The sequence below is a fragment of the Panthera uncia genome, chromosome X, assembly GCF_023721935.1.
Source record: "Panthera uncia isolate 11264 chromosome X, Puncia_PCG_1.0, whole genome shotgun sequence".
NCBI classification, from domain to species: Eukaryota; Metazoa; Chordata; class Mammalia; order Carnivora; family Felidae; genus Panthera; species Panthera uncia.
The window spans coordinates 19,600,095-19,614,775 of NC_064817.1; the positions used below are offsets into that span (position 1 = coordinate 19,600,095).

Consider the following 14,681-nt stretch of genomic DNA (forward strand, 5'->3'; position numbering starts at 1 on the left):
CTTTCTTTCTCTCCCTTCACATATTCCAAAGTCTGTAGAAAACAGCTTATTCAATAACTGCCTTCCCTACTTGACAACAAGCTACACGAGGGAAAGAACTCCTGTCTTAATCTCCTCTATATTCTCAGCACTGGGTGACAAGCAGGCACTGTAAGAATATTTGCTGAAGAGCTGACTAGATGAACATTGATCTCTGAGTGTCTTTCCAAACCCAGTTCTCTTTGATTCTATTGACACTGATGAACTTTTCAGTCTTCTGGCCCCTCCTAAGGTGTCCCTTTGAGCTCTCTTTTGATATCATGTGTACATTCACAGTATCAGCAGCAGGCTGGCACTGCTGACGTTTGAGACAAAGCACCAGGCTTCTAATATTCTGTGGCTCAAAGACAGAGCTGGGGTTTACTACTACGCCCAAAACTTCTTTTATCACTTTCTGAGAATAAGGACTCCAACGCAGAAAACCAAATGGAAGGCAGAGGACACAAACATCCAAACACATGAATATAAATAGCACCCAAGTGACCAGCTGCGCAGGGGGCTCTGGTGGGCGGGGAACACTGAGTGGTCCCAAGCTGGGGGGCCGAGACAACATCCCCACCTTGGTGGGCGGAGCAGGGAGCTTTCTGGGGAGGGCTATGTCCCATCTGTCAGCAGGCAGACGCTTTTCCCACACCCCTGCTGCCTGGTGACATGTTAAGAAGATTTCTAGTTACTAGTAGATTTTACCAAGTCAATGAGACACTGGTGACATGAGCTCACCCTTTCTGTGAAGCCACAGAGCGAGGTCGCTGTGGCTGAGTTACCGAAGGTTTAGGGCGGGGACAGACTTGCTTTGGCTGGTGGGGAGGTACGTCTCTGAAAGAAGCCAAGCCCTCTGCTGACATAATGAGGCACCCGGCTTCCTCCAAATCCTAATTAGTGCTCTGCTAAAAATATTCAGTAATGAGCATGATCAGAGAACCTTTTTTATCGTGCTTTCCCGAATTGCAGTGTTTGGTTATGGAGCTATTTTAAGAAGCAGCCAAGCACATGTTCATGAAGGAAACTTTCAACAGTAGTAGGCAATATTAGCAGGATGATGAGGACCGTGGACCTGACAGCCTACTTCACTTAAGCTCCATCCTTTCATCCAGCTTTGCTGGAGGGTTTTGACATGTAGTTCCGACAAGCAAAGCAGAGTGCTGTAAAGTTTAATTCATGCCCTCGATATCTCTGGCTTCATTTAAAGTGACTTTTGCCTTTCAAAATAGACCTCAGTTAGAATGCAAATGCCACATGTGGATGCCTGGGCCATTTCTGAGCATCTTTCCCTCACCGTGAATACTCGGGCCTTCTCTCCTACGGCTCTCCCTTGGTGAGGAATCGGCAGAACAGATCAATGGCCCTGTGCATACGTAAAGTCACGCAGAGTCTTATGCCCGTGCTCCCAGGCCAAGTAGAAAACCACCTGACTACTCAATGCGAAGATGGGAATTAGGGTAGATTAAATATGGGCACAGTCCCCTTCCCCTGGAATCTGAGCTGGCCTGAGTGACTTGCTTGTAACCAAGAGAATGTGGTAGAAGTGACGCTGGCTGACCTCCAAGGCTAGGGCCAAAGAAGCCTTGAGGCTTCTGTCGAGATTGCCAACTCTCCAAATGCCTCCTCTTAGGACGCACATTCTTGGAACCCAGCCACCATGCTTTTTAGAAGCCCACGCAACACAGAGAGGCCACAGGTAGGCGCTACAGTGTCAACCCCAGCTGAACTCCTTGCTGACAAACGACCACCCACTGCCAGCAATACAAGAGCACCACCTGGGACCTCCAGCCCAAGTGGGCCTTCAGATGACTACAGCCCCAGCCCACAGCAGAGTACAACCATTGGAGAGACCCCAAGCAAGAACCACCCAGCCAAGCCCTGGCTGAAATTCTGCCCTACGAAATCACGAGCAAAATAAAGTGGCTCCTAATTTGTTATGCAACAATAGGGTGCTCCATTGCTTTGAGTCAGGAAATTATTGGGCCTGTTCCTTTACCCTAAAATCAGGAATGCAACTTTTTCTTAGCTCACTAGAGGCTACTCACCAAGAAATGAAACCACGACCAAATGCATGTTTTCACTCTCCAAGGTAGGTGAGAAGCTATCACCCCAGGAAATGTTGATTCAATTCACCCTGGAAGTAACCCTGGGTGAACCAGATACCTGGTCTAGATTCTTGCTACTCTGAGTGAGGTCTATGGACTTACTGTATCTACCAACCTGGGAGCTCGTTAGAAATGGGGATCTTAGGGCACCTGGGTGGCTCAGTCGGTTAAGCGTCCAACTTCAGCTCAGGTCATGATCTCATGGTTCGTGAGTTGGAGCCCTGCACTGATAGCTGATAGCTCAGATCCTGGAGCCTGCTTTGGATTCTGTGTCTCCCTTTCTCTGCCCGTCCCCCGCTCACATTCTCTCTCAAAAGTAAACATTAAAAAAGTTTTTTTAATAAATAAAAAAGAAATGGGGATCTTAGCGGCACCTGGGTGGCTCAGTCAACTGGGTGTCTGGCTTCAGCTCACGTCATGATCTTACATTGTGTAGGTTTGAGTCCTGTGTCGGGCTCTGTGCTGACAGCTCAGAGCCTGGCACCTGCTTCTGATTCTGTCTCTCTCTCTCTCTCTCTCTGCCCCTCCTCCGCTCACACTCGGTCTCTCTCTCTCTCTCTCTCTCTCTCAAAAATAAACATTAAAAAAAAAAAAGAAATGGGGATCTTAGGTCCTACTAGACCTACCGAATCCAAATCTGCATTTAAAAAGATCTGTCAGAATGTCTCCTAAGGCAAGGAAAACAAAAGCAAAAGAAAACTATTGGGTATATTACAAAGGTTCTGTACAGCAAAGGAAACAAACCAACAAAACAAAAGGACAACCTACTGATTGGGAGCAGATATTTGTAAATGACCTATCCCATTAGGGGTTAGTATCCAAAACATATAAAGAACTTATACAACTCAACACCAAAAAAAAAAAAAAATAATCCAATTAAAAATGGGCAGAAGACATGAAGGCATGTGAAAAGATGTTCACATCACTCATCACCAGGGAAATGCATATCAAAACCACAATAAGACACCGCCTCACATCTGTCAGAATGGCTAAAATCAAATACGAAACAACAAATGTTGGTAAGGATGTGGAGGAAAAGGAACCCTCATGCACTGTTGGCAGGAATGCAAACTGGGGCAGCCACTGTGAAAAAGGCTATGGAGGTTCCTCAAAAAATTAAAAACACAATTACCCTAGGATCCAGTAATGGCACTACGAGGTATTTACCCAAAAAATGCGAAAACTCTCATTCAAAAAGATATACGCACCCCTATGTTTCCTGCAGCATTATTTACAATAGCCAAGATGTAGAGCAACCTAAGTGTCCACTGATAGATGAATGGATAAAGAAGATGTGGGATATATGTACAATGGGATACTACTTAGCTATAAAAAAATGAAATCTTGCCATTTGCAATGACATGGATGGATCTAGAGGGTATAATGCCAAGTGAAATTAGTCAAAGAAAGACAAATACCATATGATTTCACTCATATGTGGAATTTAAGAAACGGACAAATGAGCTAAGGGGGGAAAAAGAGAGACAGACAAACCAAGAAATAGACTCTTAACTATAGAAAACTGATAGTTACCAGAGGGGAGGTGGGTGAGGGGATAGGTGAAACAGGTGATGGGGATTAAGAGTACACTTATGATGATGAGCACTGAGTCATGTACAGAATTATTGAATCGCTATATTGTACACCTGAAACTAACACTCTATTTTTTTAATTTCGATTTTAGTTAACATACAGTGCAGTATTGGTTTCAGGAGTAGAATTTGTGATTCATCACTTACAACACCCAGCGCTCATCACAAGTGCCCTCCTTACTACCCATCACCCATCTAGCTCATCTCCCACCCACCTCCCTCCATCACCCACAGTTTGTTCTCTATCATTAAGAGTCTCTTGTGGTTTGTTTCCCTCTCTTCTCTTCACCCACCTTCCCATATGTCCCTCTATTTTGTTTCTTAAATTCCACCTATGAGTGAAATCATACGGTATTGGTCTTTCTGATTGTATATAACATTGTATGTTAACTGTACAGGAAGGGAGGGAGGGAGAGAAAAGAAAAGAAAGGAGGAAAATAAGAAAGGAAAGGAAGGAGGAAAGAAGAGGGGGGGAGGGAGGGAGGGAGGGAGGGAGAGAGAGAGAGAAGAAAGAGAAAAGAGAAAAAAGAAGAAAAAAGAGAGACAGAGATCTTGTGGGGATCTGTAGTCACATTTACATTTGACAAGCTCTGGTCTATACCAGGTCCTTCATGGCCATTGTAGGGAAGGAGTAGCTGGCTCATAGGTCAGATCTTCCAAAGACTGAAAAAGGTAATAACCTCCCTATGCCATAACCCACCTCCTTACAACTGATTCATCAGCCAGTTTCTCCGCACCTTCTCCCCTCCTACCCCTGCCGTGTTCCTCAGCAGCCTTCCAAGTCTGAAGCATATGGGGTTTCCTTCTTGGAACTTCTTATAAACAAGACAAGACTGGCATGTGAGAGTGTCAGGCCTCTTGTTCTTACCCAATGCTCCTGACCACCGCCAGGGGGAGGCCTTTCTGAGAACACAGCACAGACCTGACGACCAGCCCTGGTGCGGGGTGCATGGAGCTTCCCCAGCTGGCCCCAAAAGGGTTTGAACCAACGAAAACACCATCAGGAAGACTAAGTATATTATAGGTAACAGAATAATTTTCTGAAATATTATCCAATGTCGTGTTCATTTCTGGGGATGATGTCTGTCCTGAGGTCCTGTTGGCACTGACGGGGAGACCTCCATTATCTCAGGGGAAAGAAGCTGCAGCTGAGAATACAGGAGAAGGCGTTCAGCTTCTGACTTCTGAAATGGGCTCTTTTGAAGGCTCGTTTCAAAAAGAACAGTTTTGAAAGGTAAGGCTTTCACTTGAAAGAGCCATGCTTTGAGGACTACAAAAAAAAAAGGTTTTCTAAATCCCAGAAAGTGCCCCTTTCATTACTAAGAAGCAGAGGCTGAGTGGACTCAGAGTGAGGAGTGTTTTCCTCTAAGCCTTGGAGTGGGGAAAACATGCAGTTCACCACGTGGCAGCGTCTTACCCTCCCGGCAGAGGAAAAGCCCCTCCTGAGATCGAGGGGAAAGAATCCGGAGAGGGATAAGGAGGGGAAGGATGGAAGTGAGAAAATGTGAGCGGGGCCTATCCCTTGCCCCCACTCAGAGTCAAACTCCAGGGGCAGGGACAGGCAAGTGAACCCATTAGACAGCCCAGACCAGAGGGGCTGGTACCCCATTCACCTTCAGGAACTTTGGGAGAAAATGGTCTCCCAGAGACCCCATGCCAACATGGGGAGGCCTCAGTAGAGCATTCCTTACAGTGGGCGCGTCAGGCGGGACTGACATGGCCCCTCCCACAGCTGTCCAGTAGATTAGGGAAGACATTTGTAAAGTTCCCAGGGGCCCTCTGGAGAAACGCTGAAGGTAGCGGAGATTTAAAATCTGCATGACCGCTGGGCGGCACACCCAGAGCATAGGGAAGGGATCCTGTAGCAGAGGCTGTGGCAAGGACAGGCCAAATGGAGAGGTGGCTGGATGTCAGAAGGCTGTGATGGGGGGCTTCGTCGCCACAGATGATGGCTGAGCGGGTCCGATACCATACAATGAAAGATAAGCAAGAACAAGTTCCCTACCCCATGCCAGGCCAACACATAGGGCCCAGGAACAGACATCACCCCAGGAGAAAAAGGCCAAAAGCTGACTCTACACAGTCCCAGTGCAGACCTAGCACAGTGTCGAGTACTGTAAATGTCCAGGGTGTCATTCCCTGTCATCTGGGGAAATGGGAGCTCCTGAGTAGGTTCAGCTGCAGAAATGACTCCTGTCCTCCTACCTGGTTGATTCTTCCCCCACAAGAGACCCCCACAAGAGTGTTCATGGCACTTCCCTGACTCGGAATGGCACCTGGCTCCATGTGACATATAGAATTAAATCTACACTACCCCATCCTGCCAATCGCCATCTCTGCTCTCACCTCTACACACCCTATACTGCATGAACATTTGATTTTCTCCAAATGCGCTATGCTTCATAAGCTCCCACCTTCGGACGTGCATCCCCGGCCTACAGCACACACCCCTCCACAGGCTTCTAATATTTTGAGGTAATTATTTTGTCTCTGCCATCTCCCACGGGTGAGAACTAGGTCTTATTCGTATTTGCATACCATTTCCCCTCCAACAATTCCTGGCTTGTGGACGCACTCAGGGAATTCATGGTTTCACCAATGAGAGTCCAAATGATCCAAAGATGGAACGGGCTGCCTTGGGAGGTAGGAGCTCCCCCATCACGGGAGATGGAGAAGTCCCAGTTCTATCAGGAAGTGGCAGTGATGCCAAGGAGGGGCTAGGAGACTGGGTTTGTAACCCTTTGGAGCCCATCCTACCTCAAGAGTCCAAAGGTCCATATGTACCAGGAAAAGGCTTTAGTGGCAGTGGGCTGAAAGTAAGGGACGGTGGGGCCAACGTGGGTGGAGTGCCAGTGGTTCCCAGGAAGAGGGGAAGAAGGCTGTGATGGGGACAGCTCAAGTATAATGGGTATATCACACTTCTTGAAATCTCCCAGTAAAGCAAATGCTAACTCACAAGAGCAGGGGGCCGGACGTGCCAGATAATGGTTTCACATATGTAGGAAGGTATGCTTGGACATACTTACAGTGCCCAGAGAGGAGAGGTACAATAGAAAGCCAAACAGCAGACAACAAACCAAGCCATTCATAATCTACTTCCACACCTAACTCTAGTTAAAATACCAATTCCAACCCATCCTTTCCTCAAACTCTTCCTTGCTCCAAGTTTCTCAGGCAGTGGTAGCCTTATGGGAGATTAATGGAAGGCAGTCAGGTGAAGGCAGGTGGACAGAGAACCTACGTAATTCAGGCACTACCTGCCTCCTTCCACCGGGGCCATCTCCATTTTTAAGGTCAGAAAAACCATGTGACCCTATAAGAGGGTACAAGGAATTACCTTTGCCCCGTCTGTCTTTTAAAATAATCCAAAGGGATAGAATCTGGGGAGACTGGGTATTTAAAAAGTCCTAGCAATGACTATTTTAATTCTTAGGTGACTACCGGAAACCCTGTGACACCGACTGAAAACGTCAGCTCAGGAAAACACTAAGTGTTGGGTGGTGAGTGCATAGCAGAGACTATTTTTCCATTACACATCTGCCCCCAAAAGCACCTATTATTTGTGATTTCTATTCTCTTGCCTTTTATAAGACAGAGCAAGAAAAATGCAAATCCACAGGTATAATTTTAAAGATACTTCATTCAGATCATAGTCATTTTTGCAACAAGTCACATGGCAAACCCTTCCATCTTTCTCTGAGATTTTGTTGGGCTGTGAGCCTTTGGTGGTTCAGAGTAATTTAGTGCATATAGTCGGCATCTCCCTTCAATAAAGGGGTGAGGGACTCAGTGGCCATGATACCAATGGAAAGCAAACAAATTAGATGCAAAGGCTGATAAAATTCAGCCCCAAACCACCCCTAAATCTAAGTAATTTGAAAAACTCCACAAGATAGAGTACGTGCCCAAATTATCTAGGTAAATGGCCCTACGCCCTGTGTAGTGGGAAGAGCTCTTGCCAACAGAAGACGTCCATCTTAGCTAACTCCCCATCATACTCCATTAAAAACACCCTCTTGCTGGAGTGCCCGGCTGGCTCAGTCAGAGGAGCATGCGACTCCTGATCTTGGGGTCGTGGGTTCAAGCCCCATGCCGGGTGTAGAGATTACTTAAATAAATAAAACTTTTTTGAGAAAGCACCCTGTTGCTTAGCCAGTATTGAACGAGCACTACAAATGTACCAGGGACTATGGGGGGACGTGAAGATGGATGAGACACAGCACAGACCATGGCACCTCATTCTACGTAGGGATACCCACACGCACCTGGAGGGAGGGAGAGAGGGGGAGAGAGGAAGAGTGGGAGGGAGAGAGGGAGGTAAGGGGAGAGACAGAGAGAGGGAGGGGGGAGGAGGAGGGGGGACAGAGAGAGAGACAGAGAGAGAGAGAGAGAAACTATCAGGATGCCACCAGAAAGGAGCTGAAAAGAAGGTCCATTTGCAAAGAGTGTTCAAGGAAGGTAGCGGGAGGGTACTACTGCTGAATCATGCCCCAAGGAGACAGGGCATGTCAAGCGCTAGGTCCTCAATGGGGCACGGAGTAGGCATAGGCGCTCAGAGCGAGGGCATGCCAAGGCCAGAGAAGAGCTGGAGCCAAGGCACTAAGTAGGGGTGCGTCTGGGCACGAGGACGGGCTCCGTGTGCCTGGAGTGTAGGGTCTGAGCGAGGCGGTGCAGAGCCCAGGCTGGCAAGATGCAGAGGCTGGGCAGGGCCAAGAGACCGAAACCCAGTAACAAAATCCGGGAGCAGTCAGAGATACTGAAGGAAATTAGAAGGTCCCACAAGTGTCCCAGAAGAAGGGGACAAGAGCACCCATGCGAGGAGAGGAGTCAGCAGGGTTGTTATGTCCAGAGGACAGAGTCGAAGCCACTGGATTTGGTGGTCCAAAGGTCATGACCAAAGTGAGGAAGGATGGAACGTCAGTGAGAGCGCAGGCATCTGGGAATGACCGGGAGAGCACCTGCAGGTTGCCAGGAAGGGACTACCGACCCAGGATGTGACTGGAGATGGAGGGAGAGGGAGGGCAGAAGAAGGATTTGATTTGTTTTATTTGTTCTTGTTTGATTTATTTGTTTGAAGTTCTTACAGCCTTTCAAAGATTGTAAGCTGAGACGAAACTACTAGAGAGTGAAAACCCTGCATGGCAAAGAGAGGAAGAATGAATGAAACAGGCTCCACGGAAGGGAGAAGGTTGGTGCATATAAAGACGTCAGCCTGGGACACAAAACATACCCCTTTTCCTCAGGATGCAGGAGAGGAGGTGAAGAGGCGAGGAGTTGCAGGTAAATCAGGGCAGGAAGCGGGTAAATGTTATCAAGGAACATCGACAATCCCGCTGAGGCTAGAAACCACAGACCTGTTATGATGCCCCAACAGTGATTTCCCTCAAGTCCTTAGCACCAAAGGAAAAGGAACACAGAAGGTGACGAAGGAATGAACCCCAGGGAGTCTGCAACGGACGGAAACCAGCCTCTCTCCAGCCCCCTAATAACTCCCTGGGGCAGACTAGAGTCTCTGAGTTTAAAAGAAACGCTTCGTGACAACTGGGACAACTTCCAAAGTGCAGGCACTGTGTCTGCCCTCCATGACACTGCTTAACAGTTTGGGGAAGGAAATACTTTACCTGATTTCTCAAATATTTACGCGTTCTTTTTTTCCCCTCTGCCTGTGGTACCTGAGGATATTACTGTGATGTGATAGGATGACATAAGGCAGGACTGACTTTGGAGACAAGGAGTCCAAATTGTTAATTACCCCGTTATCTGTCTTCTTCTGGAAGGAATGCTCTTGTAAGTATAAAATCATTTCATTGTAGAGACTTAAATGTGAATGAGGAAAATGCCCTCTAAACAATAGGGTCCTATGGTTTCAGTCTGACGAACCCTAAAACTGAGCCTCAAACTAGAAGTTGAGTACTTCGGTGCTCAAGTTAATTCTTGTATAAATACCTAAATGATGTCTGTCCTCCGACTGAGCCTTAGCTCATGTCAGCAGAAGCTTGTAGAGGCTACTTGGCAGACATCTGAAATTCCGGTGCCTCCCATGTATGTGCTGCAAGCCCAGGGCAGAGGTCTCTGTTTAAACCTCAAGGTCATAATGCAGTGGACAGGTGTGCATAGGGGAACTCACCGGCTTCTTTGATATGCTTGTAAACATCGTCAGAGCCGGCAGAAGAGTAGGGAATGTCATCATGGGCCACAAAGTCAATCTGTTGGAGACAGAGAAGAGTGACGTCACCACTAGGATGGATGTGCATGTCTGTGATTTGCACATGCCTTTTTTTTTTTTAACTTTTATTTATTTTTGAGAGACAGAGCGTGAGCGGAGGAAGGGCAGAGAGAGAGGGAGAGACAGAATCCAAAGCAGGCTCCAGGCTCCGAGCTGTCAGCCCAGAGCCCGACGCGGGGCTCGAACTCACAGACTGCGAGATCATGACCTGAGCCGAAGTCGGACGCTTAACTGACTGAGCCACCCAGGTGCCTCTGCACATGTCTTTTTGAGATCAAGCATTCGTAATAAAGCTATTGAAATAAGCAGTTTATAATGTGGATTTGAATCCTCGACTGAAAGGTCCTGACTGCCAAATGTCTCCTTTTCCAGGAAATAAAGCGAACGAGGTCAGTTTGTCTCCTCTACTGGTCCCTCTTTCTCTCTCCTCTGACAGGAGGTTTTGTTGCCCTTCTGTCCATCTGCCTTTAAGCTTTCTCCTTAGAGAATCCATTCGTTGTTCAGATTTTCCTCACCCCTGCTATGATGACCCCCAAAAAACCTCCATTTCCTGTCTCATGGATAGCAATAGGCCTTCACGCTTGAGTCGTGTTTTACGTGGGGAAAATGAATTCACACCTCTTTTCTTATTTGATCTTCCTGACCACCTTGTTAGGCAGGTGGGGCACATGCTACTATTCCCGTTGGGACATAAGGCTGCTGCTGGTAGAAGACTTGTCAGATCTGCCTGAAGTCACCCTTTTCTATTTCACTGCCCTCTGCTGTCACTTTAAAATCAAGCTATTTGAAATTTAATTCCGCCTGAAAGCTAGTGTCCCCTTGCAGTGGCACCTCCATTTTCCCAGTTTACCTAGGCCCCAAACACCTCAGAGTCGGCCTTCTTCCCCTACATCCTTCGGTCTCCGTGACACATAGGTCACAAGACCCACGGGGGTGCGTGCGCGTGTCTGTGTGCACATGCGAACGTACATGCACGCGTGTGCACCCATCACGTCCTCCCCGCAGCTACTACACCCAATCCGGGGCCCTGTCACCTGGGTTACTGATACCAACCTACACCTGACCATCCTCACCGCAGGCTCTCTCCCTTCCAAGCCATCCCTCCGTGACACGCTGGGGGTGGGGCACTTCCTTGGGAAACAGTTTTCTTTGGGTCATTCTGTCTCCTGCTTATCTTCACTGGCTCCCTGTTTCCTGCTCCACCCGGTGAAAACCTGTTGCCTGGCTGTCCAAGCCCTTTGCAACCAGGCTTCACTCCACCTCGAGGCGCAGTTTAGAACAGCAGTCTGATCTGCCTGTGCCGCCGCTTCCTAGCTAGGTAACTCTTAGGTTGGCTGTAAGGATGAAACCACGATTTCCCAACCTTGGTATCTGCCACGTTTTGAGGTGGACAGTTTTTTGAGGGGCGTCCCATAGGAAGCTTAGTAGCACCCGTGGCCTTTACCTGCTAGAGGCCGGTACCCGCCCCCCAGCGGTGACAGCCAAAAATGCCTCCAGACACCGCCAGACGTCCCTTGAGGGCAAACTTAAGTCCATTTGAGAATCACTGGATTAAATGAAGTAATTACGTACAAGTGCTAAAAATCACCTGGGACACTCATATTTAGTTCCTCTTCCTCTCCAACGACAACAAAGTCTCAGGGTAGCCATGAGACTGAATGCGACTCACGTGGGAGCAAAGCCCTCAGCACGGTGCCTGGCACATGCTAAATAAGAGGTGGCAGCCCTCGCGCCCATCACTGGTACCCCCGGCACGCCTGGCACAAGTGGAATGTACAATAGATGCTTCATAAAAACGCGTTAGTGCTTGCTGGAAGTAAATCATATTGTAGTTTCTCCTTTTTCTTTTTATTCTTGCTGAGAAATTGTCTCCTCTGCTATTATCCATGCACATTTATCAGTGTTCTCTCTTCTCTTCTACATCGTGAATTTAAAAATAGAAAAGAAAACTCTTAGAACAGCTTAATCTTGTTTTTTTTGTGTGCTGCTTATAAAAGGAAAGAATAGGGCCTAATGTGGAGCTGGTGGGGAGATTCAAAGCACATAATTTGATGCAGATCAAAAGAATCTCTCATGTTTTCAACTAATAAAAACCTTGTAGCAGTAGGAGTCTCAGGGTCACAAAATCACACATATAAAGTTCCTTCCTTAAAGGCTGACCCCTGCTCTTCTGGATACAGTGTGTGTTCATTTGTTCCATGAAAAATGATGCCTGCGAATCTATAAGCATCAGTAGCGATGATGGTGGTGATGACGACAGTAACATTTTTGGAGCTCGGGCTAGGGGCCAGCCAGCGTTCAAAGGGTCTTACTTAGATGATCTCATTAGATTCTCAAAAGAGTCCCATGAGGGAAGTACGAACACTGCCCCCAGTTTACAGTTTAGGTAAGTTAGTTCAGCATCTTGCTCAAGGTCCCGCAGTGTGGAAGGGATAGAGGTCACACTTGAACATGGGTGGTCTAGCTCTAGCGCCCACAGTGAGGATGGAAGAGGACATCAGTCCCCAGGCTTGGGCAGAAGACAGGTGCTATGTCAAGTGACACCACATGATAGTTCCTGAAGCTACCTCTTCTAGCAAGTGGAAGCTTCTGGGCTTTCTGCATGTAAGGTGCAGAGCCAGATTCCAATTCTGCTACTTAGAGAACACGGAAGAGGAAGCACCTTGTGTTTTTCCAGAAACTCTGGAGTGAGGGTCCATGGAGCATCTCTAATGACTTCGTCCACATAGCGACAGTGTCTGAGGGCTTCATATCTCTCTGCTTCGTTCATCACAGTGAAACCTTTGAATTTGTGGGTGAGGTCATCACTGCAAACTGAAACAGACAAATGTGTTAAAGGCTGCCACCTGGCCCAGGCCCTGCTGACAGCCATCCCGGTACACACAGGGCTTATTCAGCAAAACAAAAGGATCTCAGCCTTACTTGGTACATGACATAATCAAACTCAGTTTGTTGTTGTTGTTTTTTTTTGTTTTTTTGTTTTTTTTTTTTTTACAGGAACAAAGCATCAGGAAAGCGAAGCAAGCTGAAATCTACCAGCAACTGAGCTTTCCATTTGAGAGCTGATTTTGACTGCATTCTCTGCTGCAACTTTTATTAAAATCATTCTCCACGCTACCTAATGTGATTCTTGTATCTTTTATTTCCTTATCCCACCGCAAAAATTACTATTCGGGGGAAAAAAATGACCAAATGAACTGACAGAGAGCAACCAAGAGGCCTGAATTCTAGAAGGTTTGAACAATCATTTCCAATTCTTTTACTAGATCATTGTACTTAATAACCCAAGTGCGATTCCTTACCATGCACTTGTGCCCGTACATGCGCGTGCACGCGCGCACACACACACACACACACACTTCTGTTCTCTGGACTGAGGTCCAGTCACTACACATCAGGCCACATACTCAAGAATAGGAAGTCATAAAACAGAAGATCTGATCTAGAGGAATTCATCCTTCTAACATTTCTTATCTTTCCTAGATCTCTGGTTCCTGAATCTCCACATGGGGGTTAAGATCATCCACTGTCAGCCTTAGAAAGGATTTTTTGAGGATTTACATAAAAGTGCATTGAAATAAACTGAACAAGAAATATTACTCATGACCTTATCCATTATATTGGGGGGGGGGGCGTTGGTGAGGAAAGGCAACTTTCCTGAGTTTTCCTCCATGTCAGGAAGAAATGTCACTGTGGGTACAGTCCCTGTTCACCAATATCCCAGTGAAAGTCCTACAGCCATTCTATCCTGACTGCTCCTCAAGAGATTTTCTGTACACACAAAAAATTTATAAGATTTAAGTACGCAATACATGTTTTAAAAACAAAAATACAATTATTTCCTGGGAATCAAAGAACGACCTACATCCCAAACCCAATCTAGCCACAGAGTAAAGGCAGCCGTTGGCCACAGCCAGCATCCTGGGAAGACTTCTTATTGTAGCCCTCATGTGCTTGACCTCCAAACCATCCTCAAACCTGCTGCATCTGCATCCCGAGTGTGCCCAGAAGCCACATTCGTCTTACCACCTCCGGCACATTCACCTCCCCTCCTCTGGACTACTGCAGTGGCTTCCTAGCCAGGCTCTGGTTCCAGCCTTGCCCACCCCCAGCAGCTGTCCTCATCCACCAGAATGACCTTGAAACCTGCCCGATGGTCATTCTTGGGCTCAGAACCCTTCTCATCTCCCTCACAGTGAAAGGGAAACTCTTCCCAGGGGCCCACAGGCCACCACGAGTTCCACACCTCAGCCCATTCCTTGCCTCCGTGCCGTTCCTGAAGCCACCAAGAATGCTCCTGCTCAGGTCAGGACCTTGCACTTTGTATCAAACCTGAAACAGTAGTGCTCCAAATATCCACAGAGCTCGCTCCCTCCCTGGCCTCAAGGCTTCCCAGCCATCCAACAGAAATTGCCTTTTGGCAGTCGCCATCTTTTTCCCGCTTCACTTCTTGCCATGGCACTCCTCATCATGGAACTCTCTTATTTTATTGTTGATGTTCTTCTACTAATATATATGCTCCCCGAAGAAAGGGACTTTTCTTTGTTTCATTTTCTGATGGCCCATAGTGGGCTTTTAACAAGTATTTATTGAATGAATTAATAGTGCCTGAAATATACAGATGCTCAATTAATGTTTATTATAATTTAAAATAACAGATATTTATCTGTAGGCACATTTCAACAACAACATATATATATATATATATATATATATATATATATATATATATATATA

At 47.0% G+C, this 14,681-nt stretch overlaps 1 protein-coding gene across 11 annotated transcripts in view; it reads right to left on the bottom strand.

The window, feature by feature from the left end:
- PCYT1B (phosphate cytidylyltransferase 1B, choline) overlaps positions 1-14,681 on the bottom strand; it is a 126,179-nt gene that overhangs the window by 35,880 nt on the left and 75,618 nt on the right. For all 11 annotated transcript variants that reach the window (XR_007460462.1, XM_049643623.1, XM_049643617.1 and 8 more), the window contains 2 exons: positions 12,607-12,758; positions 9,846-9,924 (listed from right to left, as the gene is read on the bottom strand). Coding sequence is in view for 10 of the 11 variants with exons in the window: in XM_049643623.1 (XP_049499580.1) it covers positions 9,846-9,924; positions 12,607-12,758 (231 nt within the window). In the remaining variant the exon portion in view is untranslated. The remainder of the gene's footprint in view (positions 1-9,845; positions 9,925-12,606; positions 12,759-14,681) is intronic.